This window comes from Theropithecus gelada, chromosome 10 (genome assembly GCF_003255815.1).
Source record: "Theropithecus gelada isolate Dixy chromosome 10, Tgel_1.0, whole genome shotgun sequence".
NCBI classification, from domain to species: Eukaryota; Metazoa; Chordata; class Mammalia; order Primates; family Cercopithecidae; genus Theropithecus; species Theropithecus gelada.
The window spans coordinates 65,921,547-65,942,261 of record NC_037678.1 but is presented as its reverse complement, the minus strand read 5'-3'; the positions used below and the strand labels follow the sequence as shown (position 1 = coordinate 65,942,261).

The following is a 20,715-nucleotide window of genomic DNA, read 5'->3' as shown; positions in this document are numbered from 1 at the left end:
CTATCAAATGAAACCATGCGTGACTCAATATTTCTGTTATTTTCTATTACTACTACCTCCTAGTCAAGTATATTCAAAGCCTTGAAAAATGAACGTAAGAAATGAAGACTAGAATAAGGTACTGTGTACTGGCTATGAAATAAAGTACAGGCCAGGCACAGTGGCTCACACCTGTAATCCCAGCACTTTGGGAGGCTGAGGAGGGCAGATCACCTGAGGTCAGGAGTTCAAGACTAGCCTGGCCAAAATGGTGAAACCCTGTCTCTACAAATATACAAAAATTAGCCGGGCATGATGGCAGGTGCCCGTAATCCCAGCTACTTGGGAGGCTGAGGCACAAGAATTGCTTGAACCCAAGAGGTGAAGGTTGCAGTGAGCCGAGATTGTGACACTACTGCACTCCAGCCTGGGTGATAGACTGAGACTCCGTCTCAAAAAATAAATAAATAAATAAGGTATAAGGTTTGGATAGGGGGAAGATAAAGAAATAACTTCCTATTTCTGTATTTCTCTTACAGTAATGTTAGACTTATTAAAAGACTCACTTCCCGACCCTGGTTCATTCATTAAACATCTATTTATTGAATGCCACTCCATGCCAGACCCTAGACTGAGCTGTGGGGATAAAACAGTAAACCTGAGAAACGTGATCCCAGCCTTCACAAAGATTATGTTCTAGATAGGGAGGCACACAATAAACACAGAAACAAACCCACCCATAATAATAGCTTGTGATAGGTGCTATAAAAGAAACAAATAGAGTGCTATGATAAGAAGACATTACCTTCACTAAACAGACAGGAAAATGGAAATTAAATTCAATAAAATACTATTTCATACATACCACAATGGCAAAAACTTAAAGTTAGATAATGCCAAGTAGTGGCCAGGATGCAGAGAAATAAATAAGAACCAACATATACTGTTTTTTTGTTGTGTTTTCTTTTGTTTTTGAGACGGAGTCTTACTCTATTGCCCGCCCAGGCTGGAGTGCAGTGGCATGATCTCAGCTCACTTCAACCTCCACTTCCCAGGTTAAAGAAATTCTCCTGCCCGTCTCCTGAGTAGCTGGGACTACAGGTACCACCACCATGCCCCACTAATTTTTGTATTTTTAGTAGAGATGGGGTTTCACCATGTTGTCCAGGCTGGTCTTGAACTCCTGACCTCAAGTGATCCACCTGCCTCGGCCTCCCAAAGTGTTGGAATTACAGGCGTGAGCCACCGTGCCCCACAAGAATCAACATATATTGTTGGTAAGGCATATAAACTGGAACAACTACTGGGAGAATAATTTGGTAATTTCTAGTAAAGTTAAGAGGTACCTACCCTACAGCAATTTTACATATAGATATAATCTAAGGCTGGGGCCTTAGTTTCTGGTGCTAGCTGTATGTATTTGTAAGTTCTGAGACATCCCTGGATTGCCTCTGGTTTAAGCTGTATTGGGTGGGTTTGTACCCTATACCCCTAAAGGATCTTAACCAAGGCAATGGTGGTGGCTCACGCCAGTAATCCCAACACTTTGGGAGGCTGAGGTGAGAGGATCACTTGAACTCAGTTCGAGACCAGCCCTGGCAACATAGCGAGACCACGTATCTACACACACACAAAAAAAACATTAGCCAGGTGTGGTGGCATGTGCCTATAATCCCAACTATTCGAGAGGCTGAGGCAGGAGAATGGCTTGAGCCCAGGAGGTAGAGGCTGCAATGAGCTATGATCACAATACTGTACTCCAGCCTGGGTGACAGAGCAAGACCCTGTCTCAAACAACAACAACGACAACATATAATCTAAATGAACTATCAAACATGGTCACATACACAAAAGGACACGTGCAGAGATGTACGGGTGACCCTCAAACACAAGGGTTAGTAATGCCAACCCTGCCAACCCACTGTGTAGTCAAAAATCCGCATATAACTTTTGATGCCCCCACAACTTAACTACTAATAACCTACTATTGACCAGAAGCCTTATTGATAACACAAACAGCTAACTAACACGTATTTTGTATGTTATATTATATACTGCAGGGGTCCCCAACACCTGGGCCACAGACTGGTATCGGTCTGTGCCCTCTTAGGAACCGGGCCGCATAGAAGGTGAGTGGCAGGTAAGAGCGAAGCTTCATCTGTCTTAAGAGCTGCTGCCCATTGCACTGCCTGAGCTCCACCTCCTGTCAGATCAGCAGTGACCTTAGATTTTCATAGGAGCACGAACCCTATTGTGAACTAAGCATGCAAGGGATCTAGGTTGTGCACTCCTTATGAGAATCTAATGCCTGATGATCTATCACTGTCTCCCATCACCCCACATGGGACCATCTAGTTGCAGGAAAACAAGCTCAGGCCTCGCATTGATTCTACATTATGGTGAGTTGCATAACTATTTCATTATCTATTACAATGTAATAATAGAAAGTGCACAATAAATGCAATGTGTTTGAATCATCCCCAAACCATCTCCTACCCCCCAAGGATGTGGAAAAATTGTCTTCCACAAAACCGATCCCTGGTGCCAGAAAGGTTAAGGACCACTGATATACTGTATTCTTAATAAAGTAAGCTAAAGAAAAGGAAATGTTAAGAAAATCATAAGGCAGAGAAAATACATTTACTATTCATTAAGTGGAAGTGGATCATCACAAAGATCTTCATCCTTGTTATCTTGTTGAGTAGGCTGAGGACGAGGAGGAACAGGAGGGGTTGGTCTTGCCATCTCAAGGGTGGCAAAGAAGGAAGAGGTAGAGGTGGCGAAAGGGGAGGCAGGCACTCTTAACGTAACTTTATAGAAACACATGGTAATTTGTCTGACTTTTTATGTCTCATTTTTCTAAAAATGTTTCTATACGGTACCAATCCTTCTTCCACTGTTTACTTTAGTTAAAGTGTGAGTATCACAGAATAGTTCCTGACACAAAAGAAGTGAAAAGCAGTCTTGAATAACTGGAACCCTTCTGCCAGGCTGTCTAATGTCAATTTGTTTTCTGGCACTGCTACTTCTACATAGTCCTCATTGCCTGGCACTGGTTCAGAAGCATTCATCTCCATCAAGTTGTCTTCTGCTAATTACTCCGGTGTGGTGTCTACTAGCTCTTAAATTTCTCCAAAATCCATACCTTGAAACTCTTCATCCTATGACCCACTTTTTTTTGGTCATATTCATAATCTTTTTAATGATACTTGATTGGCTCTGTTGTAAATCCTGTGAAGTCATATACAACATCTATACACAGTTTTCTTTGGCAGAAATTTATTGTTTTTGGCTTCATGGCTTTCAAGGCTTATTTTATATTTTATTTTATTTTATTTTTATTTTTTTTTGAGACAGGGTCTCATTCTGTCACCCAAGCTGGAGTACAGTAGCGTGATCTTGGCTCACTGCATTCCCCACCTCTTGGGCTCAAGCGATTCTCCCACCTCAGCCTCTTAAGTAGCTGGGACCATAGATTCATGCCACCATGCTCGGCTAATTTTTGTACTGTTTGTAGAGTTGAGGTTTCGCCATATTGCCCAGGCTGGCCTTTAACTTTTTTATTTTGAGATGGAGTTTCACTCTTGTTTCCCAGGTTGGAATGCAATGGTGTGATCTTGGCTCACTGCAACCTCTGCATCCCCAGTTCAAGCGATTCTCCTGCCTCAGCCTCCCAAGTAGCTGCGATTACAGGCGTGCATCCCCACGCTTGGCTAATTTTGTATTTTTAATAGAGATGGGGTTTCACCATGTTGGTCAGGCTGGTCTCAAACTCTGACCTCAGGTGATCCACCCACCTTGGCCTCCCAAAGTGCTGGGATTACAGGTTTGAGCCACTGTGCCTGGCTGGCCTTGAACTTCTAAGCTCAAGCAATCTGCCTGCCTTGGCCTCCCAAAGTGCTGGGACTGCAGGTGTGAGCCACCGCATATGGCCTCTGGCTTTTTCTTTTTCTTTTTTTGAGACGGAGTCTTGTTTTGTCGCCAGGCTGGAGTGCAGTGGCACAATCTTGGCTCACTGAAACCTCTGCCTCCCAGGTTCGAGTGATTCTCCTGCCTCAGCCTCCCAAGTAGCTGGGACTACAGGCACGCACCTGCCTTAAAGTCTGGTACCCATTTCTCATACCCATACCACATCATTGAAGATGCCATTGTTGTTACAGAAAAGGCCAGAGGCGTTTTCTATAACCCGGGAGGTGGAGGTTGCTGTGGGCCAAGACCGCGCCATTGCACTCCAGTCTGGGCAACAAAAGCGAAATTCTGTCTCAAAAAAAAAAAGACTTAATACTGCATCTTTACATTTGTTTACATTTCTCTCAACCATGAATGGCGCCATGTATGATCTATAAGTGTGTGCATAAGTTTTAACTTTTTGTAACAGATTTGTGTATATTTTGTTAGTAAATGATAAAATAGACTAATGTCTACATATAGTTTATACAATCATGACATACCTAACTTTTTCTTAATGTTTTCAATAGCTTTAGGTTACACAGTTTGCGAGTTTTTTTTCTTTTCTTTTTTTTTTTTTTTTGAGACAGAGTCTTGCTCTGTCACCCAGGCTGGAGTGCAGTGGCCCGATCTCGACTTACTGCAACTTCCACCTCCCGGGTTCAAGCGATTTTCCTGCCTTGACCTCCTGAGTAGCTGGGACTACAGGCACGTTCCACCACACCTGGCTGATTTTTTGTTTTTTTAGTAGAGATACAGTTTCAACATGTTGGCCAGGCTGGTATCAAACTCCTGACCTCAAGTGATCCAGCTGCCTCGGCCTCCCAAAGTGCTGGGATTACAGACACGAGCCATCCCGCCCCGCTGTGGGTTTTTTCAAATTGCTATAAATCTCCAAAAGCTTTCTGACTGTGTGTGATAGTGCCTATAATCCTGGCACTTTGGGAGGCTGAGACAGGAGGACTGCTCGAGCCCAGGAGTTTGAGACCAGCCTTGGCAACATGGTGAGACCCTGTCTCTACAAAAAATTTTTCACAAATAGCCAGGCCTGGTGGTGCATGCCTGTGGTCCCAGTTACTCAGAGGCTGAGGTAGGAAAGTCACTTGAGCTACAGTGAGCCGTGTTCCTGCCACTGCACTCCAGCCTGGGTGACAGAGCAAGACTCTTTCTGGAAAAAAAAAAAAAAAATCCAATATATGTATTGAAAAAAAGCTATGTATAAGTGGACCTATACAGTTCAAACCTGTGTTGTTCAAGGGTGTAAACATCACAACCTTCTCTATAATGTCAAAAAAATTGGAAACAGCCCAAATATTCAATAGGGAAATAAATGAATTATGATTTATTCATATGACATACAGATAAAAATGAACTAGAATTATTAGCATTAATATACACAGAAAATCTTGAAAAAAATGTAAAAAAGCAAGATGCAAAAGGATATATATTAAAAATATACCACTTATGACAATTTTTAAAAAAGCAACACTATAGATTCTGTTTATTTATACATATGTGTACGCACATATACATACACATATATATTTAGAGATAGGATCTCATTCTAGTGCCCAGGCTAGAGTGCAGTGATGTGATCATAGCTCACTGCAGCATAGAACTCCTGGGCTCAAGCAATTCTCTCACCTCAGCCTCCCAAGTAGCTAGGACTACAGGTGCACACCCCTACACCTGGCTAACTTTTATTTTTTAGATTTCTTGGAGAGACGGGGTCTCCATATTTGCTCAGGCTGGTCTTGAATTCCTGGCCTCAAGTGATTGTCCCAAATCGGCCATCCAAAGCACTATTACAGGCATGAGCCAGCACAGCCAGCCTATAACTAAAGTATAAAAACTTGGAGGAGAAACAAGGTACACTAACTTTAGAACTTTGTTTCCTTCTGGGAGTGGATAAATTATTAACGAGAACTAAAGGAGCTGTTTCAGTATCTCTCATGTTTTGTTTCTTGAGAGAAATAAAGAATAAAGCAGGGGAGGGAGTAAGAAAAAGGGAGAGAAGGAGAAAGTGTCTGCCATATGAAGTGACACTACAGGCAAATCCAAGTTAAAGAGAGTCACCAACAACTTGTCACCTTGACAATCTGGTTGCTGGAACCTGTCTTCTGGAACCTGTCTTCTGTCAAACTCAAACCTTCAGTAGGGTCCTGCTTAAAGATTCGTTTGGCCACTACTGAGAATCGAGGGAAACACCAGTTTATACTCTGACTCTAAGCATAGCAGGACCTCGCCAAGGCCCGGTAACTGATGGTAACTAGTGGTGGTGGTGGTGGTGGTGGTGGTGGTGGGTGTGTGTGTGTGTGTGTGTGTGTGTGTGTGTATACACACAGGAGGTGGACGGGGATGAGACAGTGAGCTGCCAGGGAAGGTCAGGAGAAGGATGGTAAAAAGGGAGATATAAAAGGTGGGGTAAAACACAATACTTTAAAAGTAGATGAGGGAGGCTGGGCACGGTGGCTCACACCTGTAAAATCCCAGCACTTTAGGAGGCTGAGGCAGGTGGATCACGAGGTCAGGAATTCAAGACCAGCCTGACCAACATGGTGAAACCCGTCTCTACTAAAAATGCACAAATTAGCCAGGCGTGGAGGCACGCACCTGTAATTCCAGTTACTCAGGTGGCTGAGGCAGTAGAATTGCTTGAACCCAGGAGGCAGAGGTTGCAGTGAGCCGAGATCGTGCCACTGTACTCCAGCCTGGGCAACAGAGTGATATTCCATCTCAAAAAAAAAAAAAAAAAAGTAGATGAAGGAATAGGGCAAAGTTACTACTTTGTTGCCATTTCATAATCTGGATGATATTCAAAAGTAAAATTGGCTCCTTACAAAATTTCAACTTTTTAGGGACATCTCAGCCCCTACCATGCCATAATATGCCCTCAAGTCATGTAACAACCAAAGTATCAACGGCCAAGAGTCCTAGGCCCTGTTCATTGCCCTACTTGGAGCAGCCTCAAGTTGTCAATGTCTCAAAGTTCTTCATTTTCAAAGTATGTGAATGTAAATATGCTTAGAAGAATAAAAAACGAAAAGAAAGGAAGCACTCACCTCCATGGTGATGGGCATGCACATTTTTCGCGGCCTTGTGAATGAACAGCTTGAAAAAAACTCCATCTGAAGATGAATGTGCAGAGACCCTGGCTAAGGAGCTGATTCAATTGTCAGGCCACTGCAGGGAGTGACTTGCTGTTGCTACCTTTTTGTCTTAGTCAACTATCATCTGTTTTACTGGCTCTTCATCCAGTTATCTCATCTCCCACCCCAACATTCTAGAGTGTGACTACACAATGAGCCTGTGCTCAAAGAGCACAGCCTAAGGGAGCATCTGGTCATAGATCTCTCCCCTCTCTCCCAGCAGTTTCTTTGCTTTTCCTTTTCTTTCTTCTTCTTCATTTATTTATTTATTTTTTGAGACAGGGTCTCGTCGTTGTCACTCAGGCTAGAGTCCAGTGGTGTGATCATAGCTCACTGTAACCTCGAATTCCTGGGCTCAAATGATCCTCCTACCTCAGCCTCCCAGGTAGCTTGGAGCACACATGCTTGCCACCATACCCAACTACTTTTTAAATTTTTTGCAGAGATGAAGTCTCCCTATATTGCCCAAGCTGATCTCAAACTCCTGGGCTCAAGTGATCTTCCTGCCACAGCCTCCCAAAGTGCTGGGAATACAGGCATGAGCCACCATTCTCCGGCTCTCCCAGTACTTTCTGATTATTTATCAACTCCAAGGCTATGCACTTCTTGAACATAATCCCTTTATTCTCCATGTTTATAAAACAACCTGAAATCATAAAGGTCCTTGACATAATTCTCTATTCTGGACTGTCTCTCCCACCTAATGAAAGATGTAGTCTTAAACAGAAGGTCTTTTTAAGGTCAGGCAGGATGGCTCATGTCTGTAATCCTAGCACTCTGGGAAGCCAAAGTGAGAGTATCACTTGAGGCCAGGAGTTCAAGACCAGTCTGAGCAACATAGCAAGACTCCATCTCTATGAAAAATATATATATTTTCTAATTAGCCAGGCACAATGGCATGTGCCTGTAGTCCTAGCTACTCAGGAGGCTGAAGCAGTTGCTTCAGCCCAGGAGTTCAAGGTTACTGTGAGCTATAATCGCGTCACTGAACCCCAGCCTAGGTGACAAAGTAAGACTCTGTATCTTTTTTTTTTTTTTTGAGATGGAGTTTCACTCTTTTTGCCCAGGCTGGAGTGCAATGGTGCAATCTTGGCCTACCGCAACATCCGCCTCCTGGGTTCAAGTGATTCTCCTGCCTCAGCCTCCTGAGTAGCTGGGATTACAAGCATGTGCTATCATGCCTGGCTAATTTTGTATTTTTTAGTAGAGGCAGGGTTTCTCCATGTTGGCCAGGCTGGTTTCAAACTCCCAACCTCAGGTGATCCGCCCGCCTCGGCCTCCCAAAGTGCTGGGATTACAGGCGTGAGCCACCGCGTCCAGCCTAGACCCTGTATCTTTAAAAAAAAAAAAACAACAAAAAGCCTTTTAAGAATGTAAGAGTTTAAGATGTTACCATTATGTGATAACCAACTTTCACTTTTTTCTTGAGTCCTCTGACTTCAATAAATGTGTTGACACCAGAATGACACGATCTGACTTGTCCCATATTTCTACACTTAACTAAATCACGATCATTTCATACCTGTTACTATTTCTTCCTCTCCCTGGCCAGTCTGAACTAGTTTTGTTATATTTGCGTGACAACATGCTCTAGAAAATGTCAACTTTTTTTTTTTTGAGACAAGAGTCTCACTCTGTGGCTCAGGCTGGAGTGCAGTGGCGCGATCTCGGCTCACTGCAACCTGCACCCCCCGGGTTGACGCCATTCTCCTGCCTTAGTCTCCCGAGTAGGCGGGACTACAGGCACCCACCACCAAGCCTGGCTAACTTTTTTGTACTTTTACTAGAGACGGGGTTTCACTGTGTTAGCCAGGATGGTCTCGATCTCCTGACCTCATGATCCACCCGCCTCGGTCTCCCAAAGTCCTGGGATTCCAGGTGTGAGACACTGCGCCAGCCCCTATATTTTTATTAGTATGAACTGTTATTGTTTCCAATAAGCAGGCTACTGTATGAGACTTGGGTATAGTTTTTGTTATAGAAGATTTTTTGTTTGTTTGTTTTTGAGACAGAGTTTCACTCTTGTCACCCAGGCTGCAGTGCAAAGGCTCAATCTCAGCTCACTGCAACCTCTGCCTCCCGGGTTCAAGCCATTCTCCTGTCTCAGCCTCCCAAGTAGCTGGGATTATAGGCGCCTGCCACCATGCCCAGCTAATTTTTTTTTTTTTTTTTTTTTGAGACAGAGTTTCGCTCTTGTTGACCAGGCTGGAGTGCAATGGTACGATCTCGGCTCACTGCAACCTCCGCCTCTCAGGTTCAAGCGATTCTCCTGCCTCAGCTTCTCGAGTAGCTGGGATTACAGGCATGCGCCACCACGCCCAGCTAATTTTGTATTTTCAGGAGAGACGGGGTTTCTCCATGTTGGTCAGGCTAGTCTTGAACTCCCGACCTCAGGTGATCTGCCCACCTCAGCCTCCCAAAGTGCTAGGATGACAGGCGTGAGCCACCACACCTGTCCTAATTTTTGTATTTTCAGTAGAGACAGGGTTTCACCATGTTGGCCAGGCTGGTCTCGAACTCCTGATCTCAGGTGATCTACCCGCAGAAGTATAAGCAATCTTTATTTTTATGCTTTTCTAAGTTTTCTAAATTTGTTTCTGATTATACACAAAATAAGTGTTATTTATCTAAAGCAATATATCATATACACATATAAACTATAGCATCTATCCCAACACTCTCTCTAATATACATATATGCATACTACATGTGTATATATGTATATCATATATATGTATATTAGAGAGTGTTGTGACAGATGCTATAGTTATCTGTAATATATCTATATAGTTTACATATATGTGTGTGGGTACATATACCCACACACATATATACATATACTGAACATAGTGAGACCCTCGTCTCTAAATATATATATGTAATATTCCATCTCTAAATATATATATATATTACATATATAGAGAGAAAGACTGGGGTCTCACTATGTTGCCTAGGCTGGTCTCAAACAACTGGGCTCAAGCAATCCACTTGCCTCAGCCTCCCAAAGTGCTGGGACTACAGGCGTATGATATCATGCCCAGCTAATTTTTTATTTTTTAATTCTTTGTAGAGAAGGGGGTCTCCTTATGTTGCTCAGGCTGGTCTCAAACTCCTGGGCTCAAGCGATTCTCCTGCATCAGCCTCCCAAAGCTCTGGGATTACAGGCATGAGCCACAGCACCCAGACTTTCTATTTGTATCAGAACTGAACTAAAAGTTCTATTTCACAAGGCCAGAACATGTTACTATTTTAAAGCTTTACCCAAAGTATCAAGAATTTTTGCCAGACTATTTTTAAGCCTTAATATTACAAAGTGATTCATAATTATATTTCTAAAACTCAATTTCATATCTACAATTATATATATGTATGGAAAAAAATCTCAAATGACATATGCCAAAATATTAACAATATTAACACTGGTGAAATAACAGGTGATTTTTATTTATTTACTTTTTGGTGTTTTCTCATTTATTTTGCAACAAGTATGTAATCTATTATATTCTAATTTTCTTTTCTCTTTTATTCCTTTTTTTCGTTGAGACAGAGTCTCGCTCTGTTGCCCAGGCTGGAGTGCAGTGGCAGGATCTCGGCTCACTGCAGCGGCAGGATCTCGGCTCACTGCAGCATCTGCCTTCCGGGTTCAAGCAATTCTCCTTCCTCAGCCTCCTGAGTAGCTGGGATTACAGATGCACACCACCATGCCTGGCTAATTTTTGTATTTTTAGTAGAGGCGGGGTTTCACTATGTTGGCCAGGCTGGTCTCAAACTCCTGACCTCATGAATTCCTGACCTCAGCCTCCCAAAGTGCTGGGATTACAGGTGTGAGCCACCGCACCTGGCTATATTCTAATTTTCTTACTTCAGGGGAGGTGCTGAATTTGAAGAAAATTAATACTTCTACACTTTGGGGCAGGAGTATACATGTATACACATACTATTTCTGGAGTTCTTCACCTTGAATTTTACTGTCACCCTCTCTCTAATGTTTTCCTTCTAGGTAAATTATGTCAAATATTAACAGTAATCAAGCTCTACTGGTTCAACCTAGGATCCAAACCATAACTGAAGTTAGATCAAATTAAAAATAATCAAACCCAAACTTCATTGTCACTATTTATTAAAAAATAATGTAACTTACTGTTTTAGAGGAAAGGAGCCATTGCCTACAGTGAATGACTGTAACAGCACTAGGCTGATTATGTTGTATATACAAAGTACCAAATAGTTATTACAAGAGGTGTTTGCAACTGAGATTCAGAAATCTATAACTATACTATGAGCCTGACCCTTCCAAGGTGAGTCTCATCTGTTCTGCCAAGGAACCTCAGCTTTAAGAACAACTAGTTTCTTACATTTCAGCTCCGGATACGTCCAGGTTGGGAAAGAATGGGCAACAGATTCAGGAAGAATGGGGTTTTTCAATCCCAACCACTCAATGGCAAGTTATAAAACTTAATTCTTAATTTTCTGACTATAAAACAGAAATAAGAAAAACCATCTTGGCCAGGTGTGGTGGCTCATGCCTGTAATCCCAGCACTTTGGGAGGCTGAGGTGGGCGAATCATTTGAGGTCAGGGGTTCGAGACCAGTCTGACCAACATGGTGAAACCCCATCTCTACTAAAAGTTCAAAAGATTTAGCTGAGCGTGGTGGTGGGCGCCTGTAATCCCAGCTACTGGGAGGCTGAGGCAGGAGAATTGCTTGAATCCAGGAGGCGGAGGTTGCAGTAAGCCGATATCATGCCACTGCACTCCAGCATGGGCGACTGAGCGAGACTCTGTCTCAAAAAAAAAAAAAAGAAAGAAAGAAAAGAAAAAGAAAAGAAAAAAAGAAACCATCTTGTAATATTGCTCTAAGTATTGAAGATACTATATGTTTATTAGGTACCCTACAGTAGGCATTCAAATTATTATAACTGTTTTGCTTATAAATAGTCCTTTGTTCTGATGCTAATGCTTAGAGATTCCACTGTACTTAACATAAAATGCGTATTTGAAAATAACTATTTGCTGGTGGGTATACAGGTTGGCTGAATACTGGAAGCAAGGATGTTGCCAGCACCTTCCTTTCCTGCTAATACCCTCTGGGTCTACTTCATGTCACTTCTGTTACTGCTATGGCATCTATCCCAAAAGTGGGAGGGTCAGGATGCCCAGTTTATAAGGTTTCCATTTCCCTGTACTTATTTCTTACTCCTATGTTTTCTTTTTTCTTATTTATTTCTTATTTATTTATTTATTTATTTATTGAGACAGAGAGTCCCACTCTGTTGCCCAGGCTGAAGTGCAGTGGTGTTATCTCAGCTCACTGCAACTTTTGCCTCCCAGGTTCAAGAAATTCTCCCACCTCAGCCTCCTGAGTAGCTGGGATTACAGGCACACATCACCATGTCCAGCTAATTTTTGTATTTTTAGTAGAGATGGGGTTTCACCACGCTGGCCAGGCTGGTCTCAGACTCTTGACCTCAAGTGATCTGCCTGCCTCAGCCTCCCAAAGTGCTGGGATTATAGGTGTGAGCCACTGTGCCCGGCCCTTAGTCCCATTTCTTTCAGGACCAGTCAACAGATAAAAGAGGTAGATGAACTGCTGGTTCATTTTACCGATTTCCAAACTGGCAACAGAGGTGATGCAAAAGCAGACCAGGAAGAACAGTTTCATTTAAGAAAACACTAATGAGTCAAGTTGATTTTGCATTTCCAAACATAAACCCAAGAGAAATCTGCAAATGGTATTCATAACAATTTAGGGAAAGATTTCTTTTAGGGAAAGATGTTACTGTCAAGAAATCTCTCCTCCATCTGCCCCTCTCCCATCTTCTCTGCGGTAAGGTAGCAAATCTCCATTCGCCACCTATGACAAATGAGGTTTCCAATGTCATGTGAGGAAAAGAACTCTTAATCACAAAGAGACAGCTCTATTCAGTAATCTACAATCATAAAACAGGTACCTGGCAGGCAATTTCTGAACATGACAGCAAATCAGTTGTTTTTTTTTGTTTGTTTATTTTGTTTTGTTTTGAGATGGAGTCTTACTCTGTCACCCAGGCTGGAGTGCAGTGGCACGATCTCGGCTCACTGCAACTTCCGTCTCCCGAGTTCAAGTGATTCTCCTGCCTCAGCCTCCTGAGTAGCTGGGATTATAAGCATGCACCACTACACTTGGCTAATTTTTGTATTTTTAGTAGGGATGAGGTTTCACCATGTTGGCCGGTCTGGTCTCAAACTCCTGACCTCAAGTGATCTGTCTGCCTCAGCCTCTCAAAGTGCTGGAATTACAGGTATGAGCCACTGTGCCAATGGCCAACAATTGCAAATCATTTTAAGTGAACTTGATCCAATGACCAAACGAACATTAAGGACTCATTATTAGCTATAAGGAGAGATCCACTTCTACAAGACCACCACTACAGGAAAGGAAACACTGCAGAGATCCTGTACAGAGCCTCCTGGTTGCTTGTACAGTCCTTACCTGACAGTCAAAGTCCTGGAAGTTTCGTGTACCATTCTGTCAACAGAAGACACAAAACACAGTCAGTTTCCCCACATGGTTTCCCCACATGTGCAGCAAATTCAGTTCACAGTGAAAGCAGTGCATGTGCAGCCTTTTGGTTGCCATAAAACTGAAATGGTTCTCATCAGAAGGTTTCAGAGGCAGGGAGGGTTATGAACATGTGTTAACAAAGGCTAAATCTTCAGAGGTGAGATTATGCTTTAGCGGGCTCATGAGAAGATAAAGGGAAGGGGCCTAGTTTTCCAGCAAGCTTATAACTTCTTGCCTTCCTACCTAAGGAGAGCAGTGGGAATTTGTAGGAAGAGGGTAAAACATGGATCATAGTCTGGAAGCATACCTTGAACATGCAAGGGAAGCACCTGGGAGGAAAGGAGTTAAGAGGCCAAAGCTGAGAAGGGTGAAGGAGAACAGGTGCAGAACCAGGAATTAAAGAAAGGATCAGGAAGAGGACAAAGATATGAATGGATCAGAAATGGAAGCCTTGAAATCTAACAGAGAAGAAAGGCAGTGTTACTGAAGGAGGGAAAGAAAGACAAAACAAGGTTCTTAACACACTGGCCTGTCTGTTGCATCCTATGAAATCACCGATAGGGAAAAAGGACAAGTCATAGAATCATTTAAAAAGTAAAACATAGGCCGGGCGCGGTGGCTCAAGCCTGCAATCCCAGCACTTTGGGAGGCCGAGATGTGCGGATCACAAGGTCAGGAGATTGAGACCATCCTGGCTAACACGGTGAAACCCCGTCTCTACTAAAAAATACGAAACAAAAAAACTAGCCAGGCGAGGTGGCGGGCGCCTATAGTCCCAGCTACTCGGAAGGCTGAGGCAGGAGAATGGTGTAAACCCAGGAGGCGGAGCTTGCAGTGAGCTGAGATCCGGCCACTGCACTCCAGCCCGGGCGACAGAGTGAGACTCCGTCTCAAAAAAAAAAAGGTAACAAGTGGGCCAGGCGCGATGGCTCACACCTGTAATCCCAGACCTTTGGGAGGCTGAGGAAGGTGGATCACGAGGTCAGGAGTTCAAGACCAGCCTGACCAACATGGTGAAACCCCATCTCTACTAAAAACATAAAAATTAGCCGGGCGTGGTGGTGGGCGCCTATAGTCCCAGCTACTCAGGAGGCTGAGGCAGGAGAATTGCTTGAAACCGGGAGGCGGAGGTTGCAGTGAGCCAAGATCGCACCACTGCACTCCAGCCTAGGCAACAGAGTGAGACTCCGTTTCAAAAAAAAAAGGAAAAAAAAAATGGTAACAAGTGATGTATTTGGGAATAAAAGAAAACTTCTACTTGAATTTTCACAAAGTGTAACCCCTTTCCTGAAAAATGTCTCCCATTGTGTAGAAACTGATTTATCCCGACTATTTATTCTGTCTCTACAATGACTTCCAGAAAGTTCCTAACAGCTTCCCAAAAGCTGCCCCTCCAGAGATACTATAGATATCCGATCCCCAAAAATACTAAGTAATCTCATCTCCCTTCAAGATGATCCTCCTAGAAATAGTTCTTTGGGTCCAGGCACGGTGGCTTATGCCTGTAATTCCAGCACGTTGGGAGGCTGAAGCAAGTGGATCACCCAAGTTCAGGAGTTCAAGACCAGCCTGGCCAACATGGTGAAACTTCATCTCTACTAAAAAAATTACAAAAACTAGCCGGGCGCGGAGGTGCCTATAATCTCAGCTACTTGAGAGGCTGAGGCAAGAGAATCACTTGAATCCAGGAGGCAGAGGTTGCGGTGAGCCGATATTGACCCATTGCGTGTCAGCCTGGATGACAGAGCGAGACTCCATCTCAAAAAAAAAAAAAAAAAAAAGAAGCAATAGTTCTTTGGGATCCCACCAACTACACTGCTGGCTGGACAAAAGAGAGGTTAAAAAGCACAGCCCAGGCTGGGCGGTGGCTCATGCCTGTAATCCCAGCACTGCACTTTGGGAGGCCAAGGTGGGCAGATCACCTGAGGTCAGGAGTTTGAGACCAGCCTGACCAACATGGAGAAACCCCATCTCTACTAAAAATACAAAATTAGCCAGGTATGGTGGCGCGTGCCTGTAATCCCAGCTACTCGGGAGGCTGAGGCAGGAGAATTGCTTGAACCGGGAAGGCAGAGGTTGTGGTGAGCTGAGATCACGCCATTGCACTCCAGCATGGGCAACAAGAGTAAAACTCTGTCTCAAAAAAAAAAAAAAAATCACAGCCCAGTGTGGTATAAACACCCAAATAAACAAACTATCCACTCCATAAGAGGGACTATCTAGAGCTGCACTATCCAGTATGGTAACCATTAGCCATATGTACACTTTAAATTTAAACTCAATAAAATAAAATCTCAGTTTCTCAGTTACATTAGCCATATCTCAAGTGTTCATACTCTTGGGCAGTACAGACACAGAACATTTCCATGACTACAGAAACTTCTACTGGATAACAGTGATCTAGAAGCCAAAAGCTTCTGAAGGAATAAGGTTATGAAAGAGTAGCCCTTAACTTTCTAAAAACTTTCTAAAAACTCACAACAGATTACCAGTTACAGAGAGACTACAGATGCCACTGAGAACGGGCAAGAGAATGGTAGAGACAGTAAAGCATTATTCGTAACACGAAACTGAATTCACAAAAAGTCTGCTACAGTCACAGTATGGAAAGACAACTAAGATACTGTGCAGATGGAACTGGGCAGCACATTTCCAAGGAATGTTGCTATTGATTAAAAGGAGCATAGTGTTCCATGGCTCCCACTAGCCCTAAGAAATGTCTGAGGACTTCTTCAGAGAAATCATTGTGCTTAATTTACAGATAGACTATGAGAAGCAAAAGGAAGGGCCCTCTCATGGATTAGGATAGATGGTTTTTGTAGGATATAAATGGTCAGCCAGTGAGTTTCTGGTTCCTGATTCAACTTGTACCTTCCTCCAAATATAGCACAGGGCCTGGTATAAATCAGGTGATTGATACAGATTCATAAAACAAATAAGCCAATATTAAAAAATTAAATATTGAGGAAATTCTGTTAAAATCTGGGGTTTAAAAAAAAACTTCTGCTGCATTCCAGCTTAAGATATGTATGGTTAATAAGAACCATGTAAGGAAAAGAAAGTAGGATACAAAATAGTCTTTACAGTTTGACCTTGGCTACACTAAAAATATGTATTTAAAAAGACTAAAAGGCCGGGCACAGTGGCTCATGCCTATAATCCTATCAGTTTGGGAGGCTGAGGTAGGCAGATCACTTCAGGTCAGGAGTTCAAGACCAGCATAGAAAATATGGCGAAATCCCATCTCTACAAAAAAATGCAAAAATAATTAGCCAGGCGTGGTAGTGCATGCTTATAGTCCCATCTACTTGAGGGGCTGAGGTGGGAGGATCACTTGAGCCTGGGAGGTCGAGGTTGCAGTGAGCTGAGATCGCACCACTGCACTCCAGCCTGGGTGCAAAGTGAGATCCTGTCTCATAAATAAATAAACAAATAAAAGACAAAAAATTAACAACAGCAGCTGCTTCTGCAGAGAGAGTTTACGGGTGATTATAATTTTCTTCATATTATGTACAATGAGCATGTACTTCCCTTTCTGAAATTAGAAAACTAGAAAAAAAGGGTCTAGCAAACCCTAGAAAAAATACCAAATTTAGTATTTTGTAACATAAGATTTAAACGGCTGGGTGCGGTGGCTCATGCCTGTAATTCCAACACTTTGGGAGGTTGAGGTGGGCAGATCACAAGGTCAGGAGTTCAAGACCAGATTGGCCAATATGGTGAAACTCCAACTCTACTAAAAATACAAAAATTAGGCCAGGTGCGTTGGCTCATGCCTGTAATCCCAGCACTTTGGGAAGCCAAGGCAGACAGATCACGAGGTCAGAAGTTCAAGTCCCGTCTGGCCAACATGGTGAAACCCTGTTTCTACTAAAAATACAAAAATTAGCTGGGCATGACGGCACGTGCCTGTAATTGTAGCTACTTGGCAGGCTGAGGCAGGAGAATTGCTTGAACCGGGACCCAGGAGGTGGAGATCGCACCACTGCGTTCCAGCCTGGGCTACAGAGCAAGACTCCATCTCAAAAAAAAAAAAAAAAAATTAGCCAGGCATGGTGGAGCATGCCTGTAGTCCCATCTACTCGGGAGGCTGAGGCAGGAGAATCACTTGAACCTGGGAGGCCGAGGTTGCAGTGAGCCGCCCAGACAGTATCACTGCACTCCAGCTTGGGCAACATAGCAGACTCCATCTCAAATAAATAAATAAATAAGGACTGGTGCAGTGGCTCATGCCTGTAATCCCAGCACTTTGGGAGGCTGAGGCGGGCGGATCACGAGGTCAGGAGATCAAGACTACCCTGGCTAACACACTGAAACCCCGTCTCTACTAAAAATACAAAAAAATTAGCTGAGTGTGGTGGCGGGCACCTGTAGTCCCAGCTACTTGGGAGGCTGAGGCAGGAGAATGGTGTGAACCCTGGAGGCGGAGCTTGCAATAAGCAGAGATCATGCCACTGCACTCCAGCCTGGGCGACAGACCGAGACTCCATCTCAAAAAAATAATAATAAATAAATAGATTTAAAGATTGACCTCACCTTTTGAGGAATGATTTATAATGATGTCTAAACAGACCATATTAGTACTTCAGTCTAACAGAAGTCCCAGAGGTTCCTTTAGCGATTATTTAGAAAGATTAGAAAAGGCCGGGCGCGGTGGCTCAAGCCTGTAATCCCAGCACTTTGGGAGGCCGAGACGGGCGGATCACGAGGTCAGGAGATCGAGACCATCCTGGCTGACACGGTGAAACCCCGTCTCTACTAAAAAATACAAAAAACTAGCCGGGCGAGGTGGCGGGCGCCTGTAGTCCCCGCTACTCGGGAGGCTGAGGCAGGAGAATGGCGTAAACCCGGGAGGCGGAGCTTGCAGTGAGCCGAGATCTGGCCACTGCACTCCAGCCTGGGCGGCAGAGCGAGACTCCGTCTCAAAAAAAAAAAAAAAAAAAAAAAAAAAAAATTAGAAAAAATCACTCTAGATTGAATTAAAATCTCAGTCATAGAATATAGAGCCACAAATTCTGATTAGCTCTTTGGGAAGCAGCTGTCATTGTATCCATGAATTCTCTTTTCTTACAATGATGTGACCATGACCATGAGGCATTCTGTAAAGCCCTCAGTTCCTGACATGAGCACAAAGGAGCATGCCAAAAGCAGAAAGGCAATGCCCTCAATAACCTCAAGCTATGTCTTATTTGTTGAGTACCTAGCAAAAAACAACTCTGTGTTCTCAATCCCATCTTCAGAGCTATACTCCCAGATAAAAGGTACCAATAACTGAGGGAAGACTATTTAGCACTTGTTTTCCTGGCTTTTTATTTATTTATTTATTTTGAGATGGAGTCTCGCTCTGTCGCCCAGGCTGGAGTGCAGTGGTGCCATCTCGGTTCACTGCAACCTCCACCTCCTGGGTTCATGCCATTCTCCTGCCGCAGCCTCCTGAGTAGCTGGGACTACAGGTGCCCGCCACCACACCCGGCTAATTTTTTTTGTAGTTTTAGTAGAGATGGGGTTTCACCGTGTTAGCCAGGATGGTCTCGATCTCCTGACCTCGTGATCTGCCTGTCTCAGTCTCCCAAAGTGCTGGGATTACAGGCGTGAGCCATCGCACCCAGCCTTTTTTTTTTTGAGACAGATCCCAGACCCTCTTGGAGAAAGGCTTCCAGTTTCATGAGTAATCACCCTGGAAAATGGGAATGACTAGGTCTATGTGACAGTAATTGGCTCCAGAGTTTCTGAATGGGGATCATTAGCCGGTCCTTGATTCAACTGTGGTTAACTGAGGCCATATTATTTATTCTCGGTACTCATTAAAAGTTCAATACTAGTCATTGGGGGCATTCTAAAAGGCTGAATACCTTCTGGGGCCCTTCCCTAGAGACTTCTTTTTTTCTTTTTTTTTTTTTTTCCTGAGATAAGGTCTTGCTGTCAGCCGGACTGGAATGCAGTCACATGATCACAACTCACTGCAGCATTGATCTCCCAGGCTCAGGCAATCCTCCTGCTTCAGTCACTTGAGTAGCTGGGACTACGGGCATGTGCTGCCCTGCTTGGCTAATTGTTTTTATTTTTGAGACTGAGTCTTGATCTGCTGCCCAGGCTGGAGTGCAGTGTCGCAATCTCCACTCACTGCAACCTCCGCCTGCCGGGTTCCATCGATTCTCCTGCCTCAGCCTCCAGAGTAGCTGGGATTACAGATACGTGCCACCACAACTGGCTAATTTTTGTATTTTTAACAGGGACAGGGTTTCACCATGTTGCCCAGGTGGCCTCCAACTTCTGGGCTCAAGCAATCTGCCTACCTTGGCCTCCCAAAGTGTTGGGATTACAGGCATGAGCCACTGCACCTATCCTGTTTCTTTTTCTTTTTGAGACAGAGTTTTGCTTTGTCACCCAAGCTGAAGTTGCAGTGGCATGATCATAGCTCAGTGTGGCCTTGACCTCTGGGCTCAAGCAATTCTCCTGCCTCAGTTTGTTTGTTTCTGATGTTCACAGTATATGGTTCCATTCTAACAAAACTTCTAGAAATTTCAGGCTATGGGTACTTTCTTTTTTCTGTCCATTTTGAAGATGCCATTAATTCCATATTCTGAGAAATTCTTACACGAAGCAGACTTAAGCAGCAGAAAGGGATTCAAGGAAAAAATTAAAACAACAGAATAATTTGAAGAGGAAAAAAGTCAAGGAAGGCCATTAATTATTACTGAAGGTTGCAGTCAAAGTAGAAGCCAGCTAACAGGAGTGTTTTCTGATGGAGCCTAGTGGCCATATGTAGAAGGTAAATAAAGTAACCCAAAAGGTAAATTACAGCAAGTAAGCCTCACAGTTACAAGCTTAGAGAATTAGCAAAAATAAACTAGAACGGGTCAATGATTAAAGTGAATTATGAAAAAAAGAAAGGGGGGTGTGAAAGGGAGAAATGTTTCAAAAACAAGTCGTTCCTGGGGAGAAGAGACATGTCGTTTCCTAACATGAGATCTGGTCAACAGGCATAGTTTCAAAAGACAGAAGCAACAGACATAATGTAAAGAAAGACGAGATAGATAAGACCTTAGACCAACTATCAATAGGAAGAGATTTCGGGTGAATTTACCTGTTCTGT

General features: G+C 43.5%; 1 protein-coding gene across 2 annotated transcripts in view; it reads right to left on the bottom strand.

The window, feature by feature from the left end:
• NDRG3 (NDRG family member 3) overlaps nt 1-20,715 on the bottom strand; it is a 93,024-nt gene that overhangs the window by 37,878 nt on the left and 34,431 nt on the right. For both annotated transcript variants that reach the window (XM_025399853.1, XM_025399854.1), the window contains exon 3: nt 13,548-13,583. In XM_025399853.1, coding sequence (XP_025255638.1) covers nt 13,548-13,583 — 36 coding nt within the window. The remainder of the gene's footprint in view (nt 1-13,547; nt 13,584-20,715) is intronic.